The 17,030-nt window shown below is 44.9% G+C and overlaps 1 protein-coding gene across 1 annotated transcript in view; it reads left to right on the plus strand.

The window, feature by feature from the left end:
* Window positions 1-3,765: 3,765 nt before the first annotated feature.
* Window positions 3,766-17,030, plus strand: part of LOC106806518 (mitogen-activated protein kinase-binding protein 1-like) — a gene marked incomplete in the record, with an annotated part of 88,752 nt that continues 75,487 nt past the window's right edge. Inside the window, 2 exon segments of the mRNA XM_014808487.1 lie at window positions 3,766-3,936; window positions 5,676-5,846. Of these exon segments, the coding sequence (XP_014663973.1) occupies window positions 5,766-5,846 (81 nt within the window).

Below are 17,030 nucleotides of genomic sequence, written 5' to 3' on the forward strand. Positions count from 1 at the left end.
GAGATGCAGCAGAGAGAGAGACGAGAGAGAGCTGAGCAGGAGAGAGAGAGAGGGAGAAGCAGGAGAGGCGAGAGAGGAGAGGGAGCTGAGACCGCGACGAGGACAGAGAGAGAGCATGAGACGAATGAGAGACGGAGAGAGAGAGAGAGACGAGAGAAGGAGAGGAGCGAGAGAGAGAGGAGAGAGAGAGAGAGAGAGAGAGAGACCGAGAGGAGGAAGAGAGAAGAGAGAGAGAGGACGAGAGAGAGAGACGGGAGAAGAAGAGAGAGAGAAGACAGAGAGAGAAGGACGAGAGAGAGAGAGAAGAAGCAGAGAGAGAAGAGAAGAGAGAGAGAGGAGAAGAGAGAGAGAGAGTAGAGATGACACTAAACGTTAAACACTTGCTTTCACACACCACTGTGACGCTGGACCTACAGTATCAGAGCTAATAATACCCTTATTATTAGCTACTTGCACAGTATCCATAAGTCAGTAGATCTATGCCAACCTTTCTATTTAGGCAGTCTATGGTGTTACGATGGAGCGGGCTCTCTCTCTCTCTCTCTCTCTCTCTCTCTCTCTCTCTCTCTCTCTCTCTCTCTCTCTCTCTCTCTCTGAACTCCCTCCAGGTCGCTCGGTTGGTCGACTTCCGCTCCATTTCCCTCCAGGTGTAGCCCTTCTTCTTGAGTTCCGCCTTCGAGTCTTGCCTCCAAGTTACTTTAGGCCTTCCTGATGATGGCATCGCCTCCACATTGACCCTATAGTATTGGTCCAAGTTTTGTCCCGCATTCCTGCGAACTATGGACATATTTCTTGGTAGAAATGTCAATGAGGCAAATCTACAAATTCTACGGAAATTGTGCAATGAATAATTTTTGCTACAAAAATAGAGTAATTAACAAATAAATCCATAGGCAAAATATTTTGTATTTAAAAAATTATTAAATGACCATCAATGTTGATTATAGGACCTGAACGTATTTGTTGTTATATTGAGCTTTTTTCCTTTATTGCTTTGATTGAAAAATCCATATATTTCTATGCAAACCACATGTGTGTAGTATCTATGAGTATACTAATGTAGAAGCAATAAAACCATCAAAACTTTCTTTGCCACCACAAAGAGTTTGTGAACCCTAATAATTCCAAGCCACCACATACAGATTGTGGGCCAAAGATTGTGCTCCTTCAGACCTGCTTAGCTAAACACGTCGACGATTTTTGCGTTACCGGGTGTCTAGTGGCGACGCATCGTGTCTACTACATCTGCTAAAAGTGAAATTGTTAACAATAGTGGTTGCTCTGATATCAGTGAGAACTTTATAATTATGAAAGTTCTATTCGCAACGATCTTTAAGAAAACTGAATTACATTTAAGAACTATATATCTTGGGATTATATTAAATTTAATAAAAACAGATAAAGCCAGGTTTTTATGATTTTATTCATTTATATTCAATGAAATAGTAAGTTTTTCTTAGTCTATGAACGACTCTCGCGTCTCATGCAGGGCAATGACTCGGAGCCTTCTAGAGAGCCATTCAAATGTTTTGTTCCCACTATAGGCCTACAGCACAAAACTACAGGAGTATGTACCTTCTATCTATCATTCAAATGTGTATAGTACCATTAACGTAGGTATAGGACCCACTGCAGTGGTGTCTACCGTGTAAGCACCTACAGCTTTTAGTAATTTAAACATTTTAGTAATCATTAGGTCAGGTGTTTATAGCAGTGTCAATTAAATTACTCGGTAATATAGTGGAAGACCTCTCATTCGAAGCATCGTCGAAATAACGTAACTTTTTGCTAAAATTATAATTTAAAGATAGAGATTAAATATTCCTCGCAGTAGCTTGACGTGAAAAATGAACCCGGACGCCCCTGTTTTTGATAATAGGGATCCAAACTGTCGTAATATACTTTTTAAATTTAAATTGGTCACTATGTCGCGTTAGGTGTCGTACATCACATACAGAGTCAGGAGTAACATAGTGGACGATCGAGTATGTGCAGTATTTCACGAAATAAAAGAATAATATTTTAAATTATAGGTTTAAAACAGAGATTGAATATTCGTCGTAGTGGCTTGACGCGAAATATGAATCCAGCTGCCTCTGTTCTGTGAAAACTGCTAACAACAGAACTTAATACAGAAGTAAACACTCTATTATCCAGTATATACTGTATTGTAAATATACTTTAATATATATATATATATATATATATATACGGCAAAATTTACGTACTACGGCAATACGGGCAATACCGTTGCAAAACTATCAGACATGCCAACATTCATATCAAGGCTCTGTGAATCTTATTATATCACGTTTATCTAAATACTGTGCATAGGCAAGATCTTATTGTATATAGCACACAATGTTATCAATCAGACGGAAAACAAAAATATAACATCGCATAATTGCAACGTTGACGGATATTACACAATATTACATTGTATTTCTATTTTGTTTTTATTTTTTGTACAAGTATTATTATATTGTATAAATATACGCGCACAGAAATGCACGGATGAGCACACACGCTTGTATGACTCATCACGCGCGCGCGCGCGTCGGTGTCGGCGTGCGTGCGTGCGTAGCGTGTGTGTGCATGTGCGTGTGCGTATGCGTGGTGCGTCTGTTGGCGCTGGGTGTGCAAAACGCGCGGTACGTGTATGCGAGCGTGTGCGTGAGGCTGTGAGCGCGTAAATCCCGTAAGAACATGTGATGTGAGTGTAACTGAACGCGCGTTCGTACATACGTGTGTGCACGCAACGCCAACTGTGGTAATTTAACATGAATAATGTGCATGCGGCCTATGCGCCGAAACGCGGAAATATTTCACATTTATTTCTTATACTGTGCTCCTTCAGATCTGCTAGAGATCTGCTGCATATGGGCGCCCTCTAGTGTTGAAAAACACCTATACGATGGCACGGCCAAATACGATAAATTTATGCCGTAGAATAATAGACTAATTCTTAGTAATAATCTTGATATATTAACTATATAGTTAGGTTAGTATATAAAAATCAGTGATTCTTAATCTATGGTAGAATTTAGCAGCTTACGTAACGCAGAATATACAACTAGTGTGTAAATCTGTTACCGGATATGGAATACACCGCTACATGGTGTTAGGTGCGTTCCCTTGGTAAAACCACAAAACCGTAGTTGAACCGTATATCACTCATTATCTATCATTATTAATGTTTTGTTGACAATATTTTTTTAACAAATTCAATAAAGATTAGAACCATATCTAGGAAATAAATAAAACGGAAAAATCTAGTTTTTATGACTTTATTCTTTCAGCTTCATTTTACAGCTTTCTAAAATCGTTGTCAACAAAACTTTTATGATTAAAAAAATAATCTGTAGTCAAAATAGGTTAAAATTACGCTACATAAAAAAGTATTGTTTAATATTCATAATAAATATTTTCTTAAATGTTTTAAAACTAACGTCTACTGTTTGTATACAATGTGCCACTACAAGTCAGTGATAAAGAACAACGATTTTAAAACTCGCTGCTGTTTTATAACAAATGTGAATGCGTAATTATAGAAATTTGTAGATATATACTATGGTTCTATGCACTCACTATCATAACATACTTTAAAATTCTAGTGTTCGGCAAAGAGCTTATAATGATTATAAGCTCTTTGTGTACGGTACGTCGGTATCCCTTACGGCATCAATGCCGAACATGAGTTCCGGCTGGAATACGCACCTAACACTAGGGGCGCCACTGTACATCCGGATGTACATATTCGCATCATTCGCATTCGATTACTGAGCGATCAGTTGAGGCGTTACAGTTTTTCTAACTGTGTGAGAGTGAAAGTGAGAAAGTCAGCTGTAGTGTTTAATGTGTTTTGTATCTTCAGTATATTATAAGTTATACATAGTCGAATTAATGAAGGTGGTTAATTAAAAAGGTCTACTGATGGTGAGTCTTTGATGTTGTTTCCATTCAATGTTTTCATGCAATTCGCTGTAATCATCGGCATTGTACTGTAGTGTAGGCCTACTAGTACTAAGTACTAGTAGTAGTAGGAGTAGTAGTAAGATAATATAGATCTATATTATCTTACTCCTGGTAGTAGTAGTAGTAGTAGTAGTAGTAGTAGTAGTAGTAGTAGTAGCAGGAGTAAGATAATATAGATCTATATTATCTTACTCCTGGTAGTAGTAGTAGTACTAGTAGTAGTAATGTTCGACGTTTATAATGTGAATTTCAAATATTCTACATAGTACATGTACTACTTCATTGAATACGGATTACATTCATGGTTCAATCTCAGGACCCTAGATTTTAATTATACACTTAGGATTAATCCGGTAGTTTCTGGTTAGAAGTATGACTATGACTATGAGTGGTATGAGTTACGAATATAGTGATCGTATTGTATCGTGATTCGTATGATGTGTTACTTATGCTCATACTCATAGTCATAGGGTCTATGTCCCCAGGGTACTGCCGGAACGTACCCTGGTCACTATTTGATATGGTTAGGGTTAGCGAGTAAGCGTAGGCGACTCCATAGACTCGTTAGTGGAGTAGGTGAGGTACGGTCTGGCATATTAGAAGGTACCAGGGTATGTTCCGGTATGCCGGACCGTACCCAGGCCCAGGTTACGTTCCGGCAGTACCCCGGGGGACATAGTCCCTCTCAGCGTTACTTATGTCATGACATGTATCTGTGCTCCAAAGTAAGTAATGTGGGGACACATGCACTTTTGCTATCAAGTATCATTTATGATCTCAGATTCAATGGTTCTTGGATGATTCCGGGAGCTTATTTTTAACATTATGGGTAATACTCGTGGTTGTTATATAGTGGTCATCTGGTCAGTAAGTTTACTGATACGTGTATTATATACATGTAAATGTGCAGTGTACATATTACATACACTGATACATGTATTGTGTATGTGCCATCAAACCACCATGTCTTAAACTTAAAGAATACCTAAAGATTACTTAAGGCTGTGGTAAAATGTGAATGCTTGTGAATCATGACACTGACACAGGGTAGATACAGTAGAACTGGGAGTAAAAATTTCTGATCTAGACAATGTATCGTATTCCTGAGAATACCTGTATTAGTACATGACTAAATCTAGTTTCCTCCTGTTTTTAAATGGATGGCAGAAGACTGTGGCATCTTATTTATACTATATTTTAATGGGCCTAAACTTATCCCAAGACATGGTAATGCATCGAAAGAGAGTTGGTTGATCTAGCTTTAGTACACCAATTTATGTGTGTTATAACGAACACTCGGTGTCTGTGTACAGAGTCTGTACAGAAACCTGAGAACTCGGATCACATGCATGGTTGTCATTTCTGTCAATATTAGAGATATTCACACTCACAGATAGATAGCCATGTGCTTAGAGGGACTATGATAAATAGTCATACGCATGCATGTGTTTGCATTTGGCTAGTCATGCTCTTGTACTCATGGTCTGTGGCCAAAGTTCCCCAAACAAACACCAGTGGGGGTTCCTGGTATTGTTTGTTTATGCTGATGATTTATTCTCTGGTTTCATTATCAGGCGTGTGCCCCGTTTATGAACGTGAGATAAGTATTAGGTTTCATCACAGCATTTGTTAGTGACACGCTAATTGTCGCACATATGAAAACAAAAACACGTATCCTTTATCTTTGTTCATTCAGAAAGGAAGTAGATGGAATAAACGGAAATACAATGGAGTAGACTGGAAACATATCGAGCCAAGATTTCTAGTGCAGACCTGGGTATACATTGGAAATGAGTTCTGTGAATCCCAAAGGGCGAGCGCCCCTGAACCTGAAGCGTAAAGGCAACAGGACTGTGCCTCTTAATGAGAGGGTAAGTTTATATTTACATGCAGGACTGAGTGTGTGTATATTTTTGATTCATGTTATTTGTATTTGGTTTGATATTATTCACAATGGTCCTATTAATCAATCTTTTGTTATATATCATGTATACTGTTTTGTGCTGTCTAATTTATTAGAAAACATTACCGTACCTTAGAATTTATTGTTACATAATCATAAATGTTTGGTAAAATAAAACATTTGTTAACGTGTAAATAATTCTTGACATCACAATGTTCAGTTAGTTCTAGTTACTTAATTCTTGGAATGCACTATGATTGAAAACAAGGCAAAAACTTCATAACTAATTCTTGTTCATCAAAATGAAAAATGATGTAAGGGGCATTTGTTGCTTTGACTTCTGCTCCATTCATCAGGTGTGCTTGCATGTATCTAAATATATCGTGCTGAGTACTTTCCTTTGTCACTTGAACCATGGTTCTTCCTTGTAGCATGCACAGCCAGTATCCTGTAAAACCTGTATCCCATGACATTGTTATCGTGGGTGCTAGTAGGTCTCTGCCTTACTGTCAATGTTTACTTACTGTTTGCATGTCATGATAGGCTTTGATACTGAAAAACTTTGCCCGATTATCATCATACATGTACAGTATGTACTAGCATGACTTTACATTGGTCTTTCTTTCTTAGCCATGCTAATCAATATAGCAACCGATTTAGGGGTTGGTACTTGTTTTCCTAATTTGTATGGGCAGAGAGGCAGCTATGTGTGTAATACTATGCAGACGTATGCTAAAAAAATTTGCCGAGGGGAGGGCATAGTCTACTTTTTCTTACACCTTTGTGTAGATAGGTAGCAATAAATATAGCACGCATGCACGCGCGTTTACACACGCACGTACATGTGTGCACACAAAACAACTATTTGTAGGTCAGAATGAGTTCAGAAAAGTCTTGACAAATATGGTGCTGACTTTTGTCAACAGCCACCAATCACTGATATTTCTTACTTATGTTTGAAAAAGTTTAGGCGCCTCGTACTTTTAGCAGCTAATCATCTGCTGAATTGGGGAAACAGGTTTGTGTTAGAAATGAACAGGAGACTGTGAGTGAGACCTCAGCTTTCTGACAAGCATAGAGAGAGAAACCTCGTCCACGTTCCTGCTGGTTTTCCTCCTTCATTACCTCCGCGCAACGGAGTTGCAGGGAGGTAATGTAATCGCTCTCGTGTGTGTGTTCGTGTGTGTGTTCGTGTGTGTGTTCGTGTGTGTGTTCGTGTGTGTGTTCGTGTGTGTGTTCGTGTGTGTGTTCGTGTGTGTGTGTAGCCAGCAGCGAGCCAGCTGTTATACACATGTATACATGTTACACGCGTTGGCGCGATCGATTAAGCACCAGCTCGCCTTAGGGCGTCCAGTCAGCAGCAGCTCGCCTTAGGGCGTTCAGTCAGCAGCAGCCAGCAGCGAGTCAGCTGTTATACACATGTATACATGTTACACGCTCGCGGAGGTATGCACTCTCTTTGAGTGCCCTCTGTCTAGTTTAAGACTGTGTTACAATGCAATGTTGACGAGCACGCACACGCATGTACACATGCACACGCACGCGCGTGCACACATGCCTTGTCTACTGTACACATCAGAACCTCGATCTCAACTTTTCATCAGATCTCGGGCTTCGTTCTCTACTGTGAGGACAACACACTAAAAATCCTTGCTTCACTCTTCCCCTATCCTTGTACAGGGTTCTTGTATAGCACGTCGGCGTGCATTCGTGTTTCTGCGCGTGTGCATAAATTTCGGTATTACGATCTGAATGCGGCCGGACACCTACCTCAAGGACCGTCGGGCGGAAAGCCGGTTGCCGTGGTTAATACCCGTTTACGCGTGCGCATCGGTAAGAAGAAAAGAAAACATCTGCGGGTTTACGCCGGGGTGCGGCGTGGGACGCGGAGCGGGAGAGGTGCGATAATCGCGATGGGCAGACTTTCGTTAAAAAAGGCAGTTTTTTCGCACAAAGGAGAGCCGGGAGGCCCGAACGAGCGAGCAGCGTTCGTCGCAGAGACGAAAGCTGATGCGGCGTCGCCGCCGCGGATTATAAATCTCCGGATGTGATGCGCGGTCGGCATGACCGTCCCAGGATGATCGTGGGGCGCAGGTGTGATCGGTTCGAGGCTCAGACGTGCTCGCTGTTTGTAAGGGTGGGGCTAGAGATTTCACGTGAATTCCGGTAAAGTCAACACCCCTCCGGGGCCCAGCGAAAAGGTGCGGGGAATCGCGACGTTCGATGTGTGGTTTTTGATCCTTGAGTAACGTTATCTATATTGATTTATTTATTTATGGTTAGCCTCTGACTCTCCCACTGCAGCACATGCAAGCATGAAATTTTAAAATCAGTCATGAATCACTCTTATAATCCACGTTGAGGTTGGTGTGGGAGCGTGAAAGAGTCCAGAAGGAGTGGTCCTTTCTTAGATTCTAAAGAGTGATTTACTATCAAGTATCAGTGTTCTGAGAGCATTGCCGAGAACGCGACTGACCATAAAATGTGGGTTTTATGCGGTAAATCTTCTCACGTCGTGTTCGAAACATATGCCGTGTTTGAAATCACACATTAGACGCAAGAAACAAATGTTCTAACGTTACATCTTGGCGATGGCTTCGCGGCGCGGTGCCGACACCTAGTCGCGCATCGGAATTAGTTTCATCGGTGTGTGTTGTTTTCCAACAACAAACTCGGGAGGTCTTCTTAAAACATCTCCCGATGATATGCTGCTGTAGCGGATAGGAAATCAAAACATCGCAGCACGAGTGCAATGCCACAGCCAGCAGCAAACCGAGTCAGCTTGCAGCAGTTGGAGCTACATGTATGGGAGTTGAAACCCACAACCCGTTGCGCCCCCAGCGTCACGTACACGTAATCTCGTTGGTATGCGGATAAAAAGCAGCCGGCTTGCCGCAGAGCAGTATCGTTGTAACTACTTGCTTCCACGCGTGTAGTTAGAACTGGTAACTGCTAGACGATTACCACACTGTGCGCATCTGCCACACGGCATCAACGGTATTAGTGGGGCGTCTACCCGACAATTTTGTCACCGTGGCAAAAAAATGGTGCGGTACGTGGCGGCAGTGCGTTATTATTATATATACCCCCGCGCGGCTGTGGAACTAAACGTCTAAATAATGTGCCGTAATGCGTGCCCGTTTGTTGAAGCTGTCCGAGAGTAGGGAACCCGTCTGTGTGTGGGGTGCATGCTGAAGTGTGAAGAGCAGCAAGAGGTTGCAGGGTTACTTACAGTGAGGATTATTTTACACAAACAGATACATGCCTGCGCAGCGTCTCTATTGACTCACTCAGTTTTTTTTTTTTCAAATCTTCGTGCAACCAAGCTTTCCTTGTTTCTTGTCCAAATAATCTGGCCTTGAAGATGAACTTAACGCTCGTGAATTGTGATGTAAAGCGAGTGTTAAAAAGGGACGTGCAGCGGTGCTGTTTCAAAACATACTACACCTTTAATATGCATTTAATGTTTCTCAGAACGCTATTAATTTCATTGAGATATTAAATTTCCTTGCCGCCATTGTCGCCATAAACTTTATTTTGCGTTATATTAGATCTATATAGTTGCTTTCTAATCCATTGCAATGAAGGAGAAATCACACCTGAGTGAGGTGTGGTAAATATTTTATCCTACGTCTCTCTCTCACTCTCTGTGCCTGTCTCTCTCTTCTGCTCTCTGTTTCTCTCCCTTTCTCTGTCTTTCCCTTCTCTCTCTCTCTCTCTCTCTCTCTCTCTCTCTTCTCTCTCTTTCTCTCTTTCTCGCTCTCTCTCTCGCGCGCCGCTCCCATCCTTCTCCCACTCTCGCTCACTCTAACAGTAACACCCACCCTCTCTCTCGCTCTATCATCCCTCTCCCAGTCTCGCTCTCGCTCTATCATCCCTCTCGCTCTATCATCCCTCTCCCAGTCTCGCTCTCTCTATACCCCCTCTCTCTCTCTATCGCGAAGGCGTGCTACATATAGCTAGGTGACCTGTAACAAGGAGACACTAGCGGTGGGATAGGCACCGTGACTGTTTCAAAGCAGAATGTGCGGAGGCGTCTGCATTCATCTACGGCAGATGCTCACTGTGTGGGAAAACGAACAGGGTTCCTGATTCCGCCGGCAACGCCCTCTACCTGCAGGGCATTTCAGCGTAGACCGCCCCGCACGTCGGTATTGCGGGCGGCTCTGCGTGTAGAAGTGCGACGAGTGCGCGCGTCTAGAATTTATGGGTAAGCACTGTCCACCGAATTTGGCTGAAAGTATCAAGGATGGGTCGGCTATAGATCAATGGGAGCGGGGCATATACTTCGTTCGGATCTGCATGGGCGAATCTTCGAGACAGCAGTTGTAAAATTTACGTTTATTGCACCACATGTCGTAAGTTAGGGAGTGCGCGTGTTGCGCACTAGTTAGTGCGGTGAATTTCTTCGTGGGAATGTTTTGATCTTTCACAAGTAGCACAAGAAAGACCCATGGGTGCGAGCTATTCAATCAGTTATAGTGTGTTTTACTGTCGAGCTGCTATGCATTTACTTTAGCGCAGCTTTTTTAGGAGCTTCCTTTCGATATATGTTTCATTTAATTGCATTATGCATATTAAATTAATTTGTGCAGAAGATCAGTAATCTGAAGAACTGAATTCATAGAATCCGACCTCCGCCCGTAAGCTTCACGCCATCCCGCCATCACGCAATATATATATATAAAAATATATATATATATATAACTAAGAGATAATCATACATTGTGCAATCATTGTATAATTGTGTATTTTGCAAGATCCACTTCTGATATACCGAGCAAAATAGCACCGAGTAAAATACGAATGAATGTTCTAAGGTCTTCTTCACGTTGAAACTTGTAAAGACCCTTTGAGAGCGTGATCTTCATTTATTACGATCGTCTCCAGCTGTCTCAGTTACAGTCTCAACTAAAAAAAAGTAGGAGGTGCAACACATGAAAAATTCCCTCCTCTCGCCCCAAGAACAGATCGCCGATCGAATACGTGAAAAATTACCACAATATATTCATTAATCTCTGTCGTTGCGTGTATCGTAATGGACGCGGCGTTTGTATTCAGGAGGAAATCGCCCGTGGCCGTTTGGCGGGTAATGGGCCTTGATTAACATCGGCTCAAGGTGAGAGAAAGCCGCCGTGACATTGTGGCTACTTTTAATGTAATGGACGGGAAACGGGCGCGCATAAAGTAAACACTAACCGGGCGCGCGAAAGATGACTGGGCGTTTGGGATCTTTATCCGAGAAAATTGCCGCCCCCATTAGGACGTCGCGGCGCGGATGGCGCGGCCCTTTGTGCTTCGTCAAATGATCACCGGCTTGTTGGCGGTGGTTAATGCGAGGGAGTTGTCGGGAGATGAGACCATTTACACGGGCCGGTTGCGGTCGCTGGTCAGGGCTACTATAGGTTAGCCGGGTTGTCACCCAGAACTGTGTGTGTGCCTGTGTGTATGTGCGTGCGTGCGGGGGTCTTTGCATGTGTGTGTTTGTGTGTGTGTGCGTGCGAGCAAGGGGAAAGGCGCGCAGACAACACTTTAATCTTACGGTAGGGGGTTAACTGCAGACAGCCGCGTTGCGGAGGCTGATGGTGGCAGGAGGGAGTGAATCAAGAAGCAATCAGTTGTACAGTAAGCAATCACGGTCGAAATATACACCACGAAACGTCTCAAGGGTGCTTATGTCAGACTTGCGAGCCGACTCGACTGGAAGCAACTGGCTGCAATTCAATGCGACTGCAGTGCTTAGGTCGGTCGACTGCGGCGCGACTGGCGGCCACTAGTTGCTCGGAATAGAACAGTGGGCAACTGGACGCAATTAGTCGCTGCCGATCGCTTCCAGTTGCTCGAAACCCAGTTGCTTCCAGTCGAGTCGGCTCGCAAGCCCGACATAAGCCCCCCTTCAGACGCCTCACCCCTCGTGTAGCATCGCTCCACACGCCACAGCGATACGAGTAGTACTAGTCTCTATACTATATTTGAGAGAGAAGACCGAAACCACAATCAAAGCTGTGTTAGCTAACACCTCTATAGAACGGTCACCCGACTATGAAGAGCACTTGGCGTTTTCCTTGAGTGACCCTTACGTACAAGCTTGAGTAAACTGTGCGCTTTTAGTAGACGTTTGTGTAGACATGCATGTATCTGCCACGGTTACGCGTGTAAATGTATACTTATACTTATACGTCGGGACTGAGGGGAGGGGGCTTTTTGTTATTGACGTTGGTGGAAAAGGCCGATGACAATGCAATCGGATATCACAGAGCGAGAGAATTTAGGGCAAGGGGTTATATTCTCAGTCGCGCGTGGCACTAGAGATGCTCTATCCGACTTCTTATTTAGAATTTACTTTTCGTTGTTGCCTGTCGTGTTGTGTGTGTATAATTTGGGCGTGACGTGAGTGCACCTGTGTGTGTGTGCGTGCGTGCGTGCGTGCGCGCGCGCGGCGCTGCGCAGCCGCAGTGTGGTTTGAACATGATCTACACGATACGTCCTTTTATATGGGGCGTAGCGAGAGAGCGCACGCGTTTATTTATTTACATAGGGAATAAGTCGACTAAAAATGCAAACTTGCCGCATGTGTGTGTGTGTGTGGTGTGTGTGGTGTGTGCGCGCGCGCGCCGCGTGCGTGCGTGCGTGTGTGTTGTGCGTGCGTGCGTGTGTGTGTTTTGTGTGTGTGTGTGTGTGCGTGCCGTGTGTGGCGTGCGAGAGAGAGAGAGAGATAGAGAGAGTGTTTTTGTGTTGTGGTGGTGTGTTGTGTGGTGCGAGAGAGAGAGATAGAGAGAGTGTTGTGTTTGTGTGATTGTGGGGGGGGGGCGTGTGCGTCTGCGTGCGTGCGCGGTGTGCATATGCGTATGCGTCACTGTGGGGTAATGACAGTACTCGTGCATGCATCGCGGCGGCAATTGCGAGATTTGCATGTGAAAACCACCGCATCCGGAAGTAACGGTGGCCCCGGCATCTTACTGTATGGCGCCCCCGCACATGCAGACACACTAGCAAAATCTGTTTCACCGACCGATTTTGCTGTTTAAAGCACTATAGTATCAGGAGTAGATAATAGATAATCCCTATTATCTACTCCTGATAGTATTGAATTCAATATAAAATGTGGCCTGGTGAGGCGCGTAAAATTTTGCGCCGCGGCGTATGGTGCTTGTGGCAAGATGTGCTTGGTAGCACTTGGTTTCTCCATGTTGTTTCGCGAGACAAATTATCGAAGGATGCCTGAGACACGCCGAAATAATCGTATCGATAATCGATAATCGGCGGCGGATTCAGGAGGTAAGTTGGGGCGTCACAGATAGGAGCGTTACTCCTGCCTCAGACAACAGAACCTTCGTTGAAATAATGACCCTAACCCTAACCCTGACACGGTTAAAAAATCAGGTTGCGCGCGTGACTCTCCCCTCTCCCCCTCCCGCCGCTGCCGCCGCCGCCACAGTCACAGTGTTATGCGGGCGGATAGACCGCGGGCGTTGTCACTCGCACTATATTTCTTCGCTGATGTGAACGTAGCCTGGCGCTAGTTTCAGTCTGCTCACTATTATCTTAGTATTTTGTCTAATTTAATATACTAATAAGTCTAACGCATATCAGGTGGAGGTCCTGGGGTTATATACGACGTGGATATATACATGGTGTGCGGCGGTGTGTGCGTGCGTGCGTGTGTGTGGTGGTGAGGCGAGAGCGTGTCACTCTTAACTATCCACGATGAGATGTCAATTCCAAGCTTGAGTCCACGTGTTATAATAGCGTTTTGAAAATAAATCCAGTGACGACTTGCAGTGATTTCCTTGACTAACTACGCACTCGCTACCTACCAGTGATTATGAGACCAGGCCGTCAGAGAGTGGCGTGAATCTAGGGCCTGGCGTGTGCGAGCACGCTATACCCTATATATTGCGTTTGACTGTGGGGGGGAAGCGGGGAGGGGGCGGGCGCCACGCCCTGTCGGTGCCTTCTGTTATTGCTTTAGCTCTCGCACGCACTGCTGTCAAACAGTCAAACACAAGGGGTCTCGTAAATGGGGTCAGTCATAGTTCTATCGAGTCTTCTCGCGTATTTTCCGCGCGCCTACAAAGCGTGCGCAGATCGTAGTATAGCGTGAAAACGCGCCGTAGTTTGAGAGGGGGCGGAATACAGCGGCCGCGGCCCTTGATACGCGATCTTTATACGTGCGAGGGGGGTAAGGGGGTGGAGTGGTGTTGGGGGAGGGGGTTGCTCCTCGTTGATGCGTTGCAATTGCCATCGTGTCATCATCTTTCATTGCCGCGTGTCCCTCTCCCTCGGTGTGGCGATCTGGTAGAAGTGGCGAATACGGGGTAGGGAATTTGACGAGGGAGTGAGAAGAGTTTGATAGCGAGTGTTTTCTTTCTCTCTTTCTCTCTCTCTCTCTCTTTCTCTCTATCGACGTGAGAGGGAGATTGTGGGTCCACGCGGTCTCCCCTCCCCCCACAGCTCTACGCGAGAATGTCAAAAGTCGCAACCGTAAGTCATGTATGCTGGAGAACCGGTAATTGCGTTCGAAAAGAAACTCGGTTTCGAAGACGAGCAGAAAGGAGGGAACGAGCTGGCGACGCGTTCAGCTGCTTATAAACCCAGCGGGTGCTACCTCTTTTACCGCGTCGTTTCCTTCCGTCGCGGTGATCGCCGGAGGGGTCGTGATTTGCCCAGGTCGTCATCGCCGTCGACTGTCGACTGTCGACCGACGCGTGTCTCGCGTCGCTATTCTCGGCGATAATTCGCTCCTCAAGAAGTTATTTCTATTTTGCCGCATTATAGAAGTAGGGCATTGTGTTAGGAATCTATTCGGCAAGAGCTCGCACAACCAGCTATTTTGCGCACCCGCCGCAGTTACTTATATATACTCCGCGTGGGGACCGACCACATGCGGGACGCTTCGTGTAAGTTGAATTGAGGTGTGAAGGAGGGGGGTGGAGCGTAGTACGGTTAGCTGCCGACGTGAAAGTAGAACGTCGGTAAACAGTAGGCTACTGTGCGAACCTCGCAGGAGATCTCAGTTCGGCTGCGCGTGTGCTCGAAAGTTGCACAGTCTCGTTTTGAAATTGTCTTGGTTCTACGTTCTGGTCTCAAGCTCACGCGCAGCAACTGGGTAACATATCGTGTCGCATGCGTGCCTGCGTGCGTGCGGGCTGAACCTACCCTGTTAGTGAAGCAGACGACAGACAGCATCGAAGAAAGAACCTTCTGACAAGCTCTCGCGTGTGGCAGGAATTGTGCTTATCTATATCCAGCCTCGTGTCGGGCCGTGTTGTGCGCTCGTGCTTAGTCTACCCCCAAAACGAAGACGCCAACAGACAGTACTTAGCAACACTGCATCGTGTGCATGTAGTCAGTCAGTTGTTAAGCGAAGAAAGCAAGACACAGTAGCAACACTGAGTTGTGTGTATGTAGTCAAACAGTTGTTAAGCGAAGAAGGCAAGACACGGTAGCAACGCTGAGTTGTGTGTATGTAATCAAACAGTTGTTAGAAGGCATGCAGAAGGCAAGAGACCGTAGTAACACTCAGTTGCACCTGCGCGCGTTTACTCTGCGCCCAAAAGACGGTAGAGACAATACCAGCAGACAGTAGCGTTGACGCGATCGTCATCACCGTAGTCGCCGTGTCACATCGAGGACACCACTGCTCGCCTGATTGATCATCGCTTTCGCACGAGACTGCTTGCTTACCCAGACAGACGAGAGCCATCACCATTTGCCAGTTTGCTCGTCGGCGTGGTTGTTACACCGTGCGTGTTACGAGTGATGACGACGACGACGACGATAGCAGCGTGATGTGCTGTCGCGTCTGCAAGAAGTGAATAGTTTTTTTTGTTTTGTTTTTGTTTTTGTTTTCCACACCGACTATGAGGAGAGGAGGACACGTGCAGAAGGTACCCATATTTTCGCACGACTAGTCCGTGTTTTCCTCTCCATTTATCGGCAACATGTGTTACTGTGGGATTTTTTCGATTTCACGCACCTTGTATTGACAGTTGTATGAGCAGTGGTGACCAAGGCGCAGCCACTGCTGTAGTTATACGCATGATAAGTAGAGCAAGTGTGCTCCCCTGGGGATATGCTCCACAGGGATGTGCTCCACAGGGGATATGCGAGCGATACTTGTACTTCTCATAACAATGTCATAACTAATGTTTTCACCCGGGAGCTCGCATGCGCCCTCTGCAGAAAATGGAAATTTATGCATTTCAGTCAATTTCATGTAAGAATTCATTGTAATAATATGCATTATTTTTACAACCTGCAGGTGTATGTAAGTCAGCTAGGCCTAGGGTGATGTAAGTGTTTGAGACTAACTCACATAACACGTTTTAATATGTTGTGTAGACGTCACGTACGTAGAAGGACAGAATGTGGTACGATCTGTTACAGAATGGGTACGATCAACCAGGGGGTCCGTTGTCAGAAACATCATAAATAGTCATGACTCAAATGTCGCGACACTTTTGCGTGACATTTCAATTCGAATGTCATTTTTGATTCATGTACAATGTTCAATGTTGTACACACACAAGTGATTACACGAGAGTAAATTAAATGCTTTAATTTTAAAATGCGTTACACGTTAAATCGTAAACACTTACTTGCCTCGTGGGGTTAAAGATAAAATGTTAATTGCATTTCCCTTCCCTTCTCCCTCATCCGTGATCTCCTTTGTCCTTCTCCCTCGACTGCCTTTCCTCGCTTCGTAATTCTTCACCTGTGTCTTTGTCTTTCTATCGTTCCCTCCTTCGCTCGATGGTAGCAACCGGTTTTATTACACACGTAGGCAATCACAGTCGCAACTCTCTCCCACCCTCCTTCCGCTCGTAGGCACAGCTACCTCGTCGTGGTCACACGCACGCGTGATCTAGCGCAATTATTCTTACTGTTGCAAAGTTGTAGGAACGGCCACGTAGTCTACTGCGAGCGTTGACTCGAGAGAAGAGAGAATCTCCCGTGGCCTCTCAGACACTCTCTGTACAATCGCTGCAATCTCTCGAGAATCTCTGTTGACGTTTTGCTATGCTACTATAAAGGGAATCGACTCGGTATGGTTTGTTCAATGCATTTCCTTACTACTTGAGCGTTGGAAGAGTCGGCAGGCGCTAGGTCGACTTCGCGTAATTACTTTTACCATCGATATGTTTTTCTC

This window comes from Priapulus caudatus, unplaced genomic scaffold (assembly GCF_000485595.1).
Source record: "Priapulus caudatus unplaced genomic scaffold, Priapulus_caudatus-5.0.1 Scaffold166, whole genome shotgun sequence".
In the NCBI taxonomy this organism is placed as follows: Eukaryota; Metazoa; Priapulida; class Priapulimorpha; order Priapulimorphida; family Priapulidae; genus Priapulus; species Priapulus caudatus.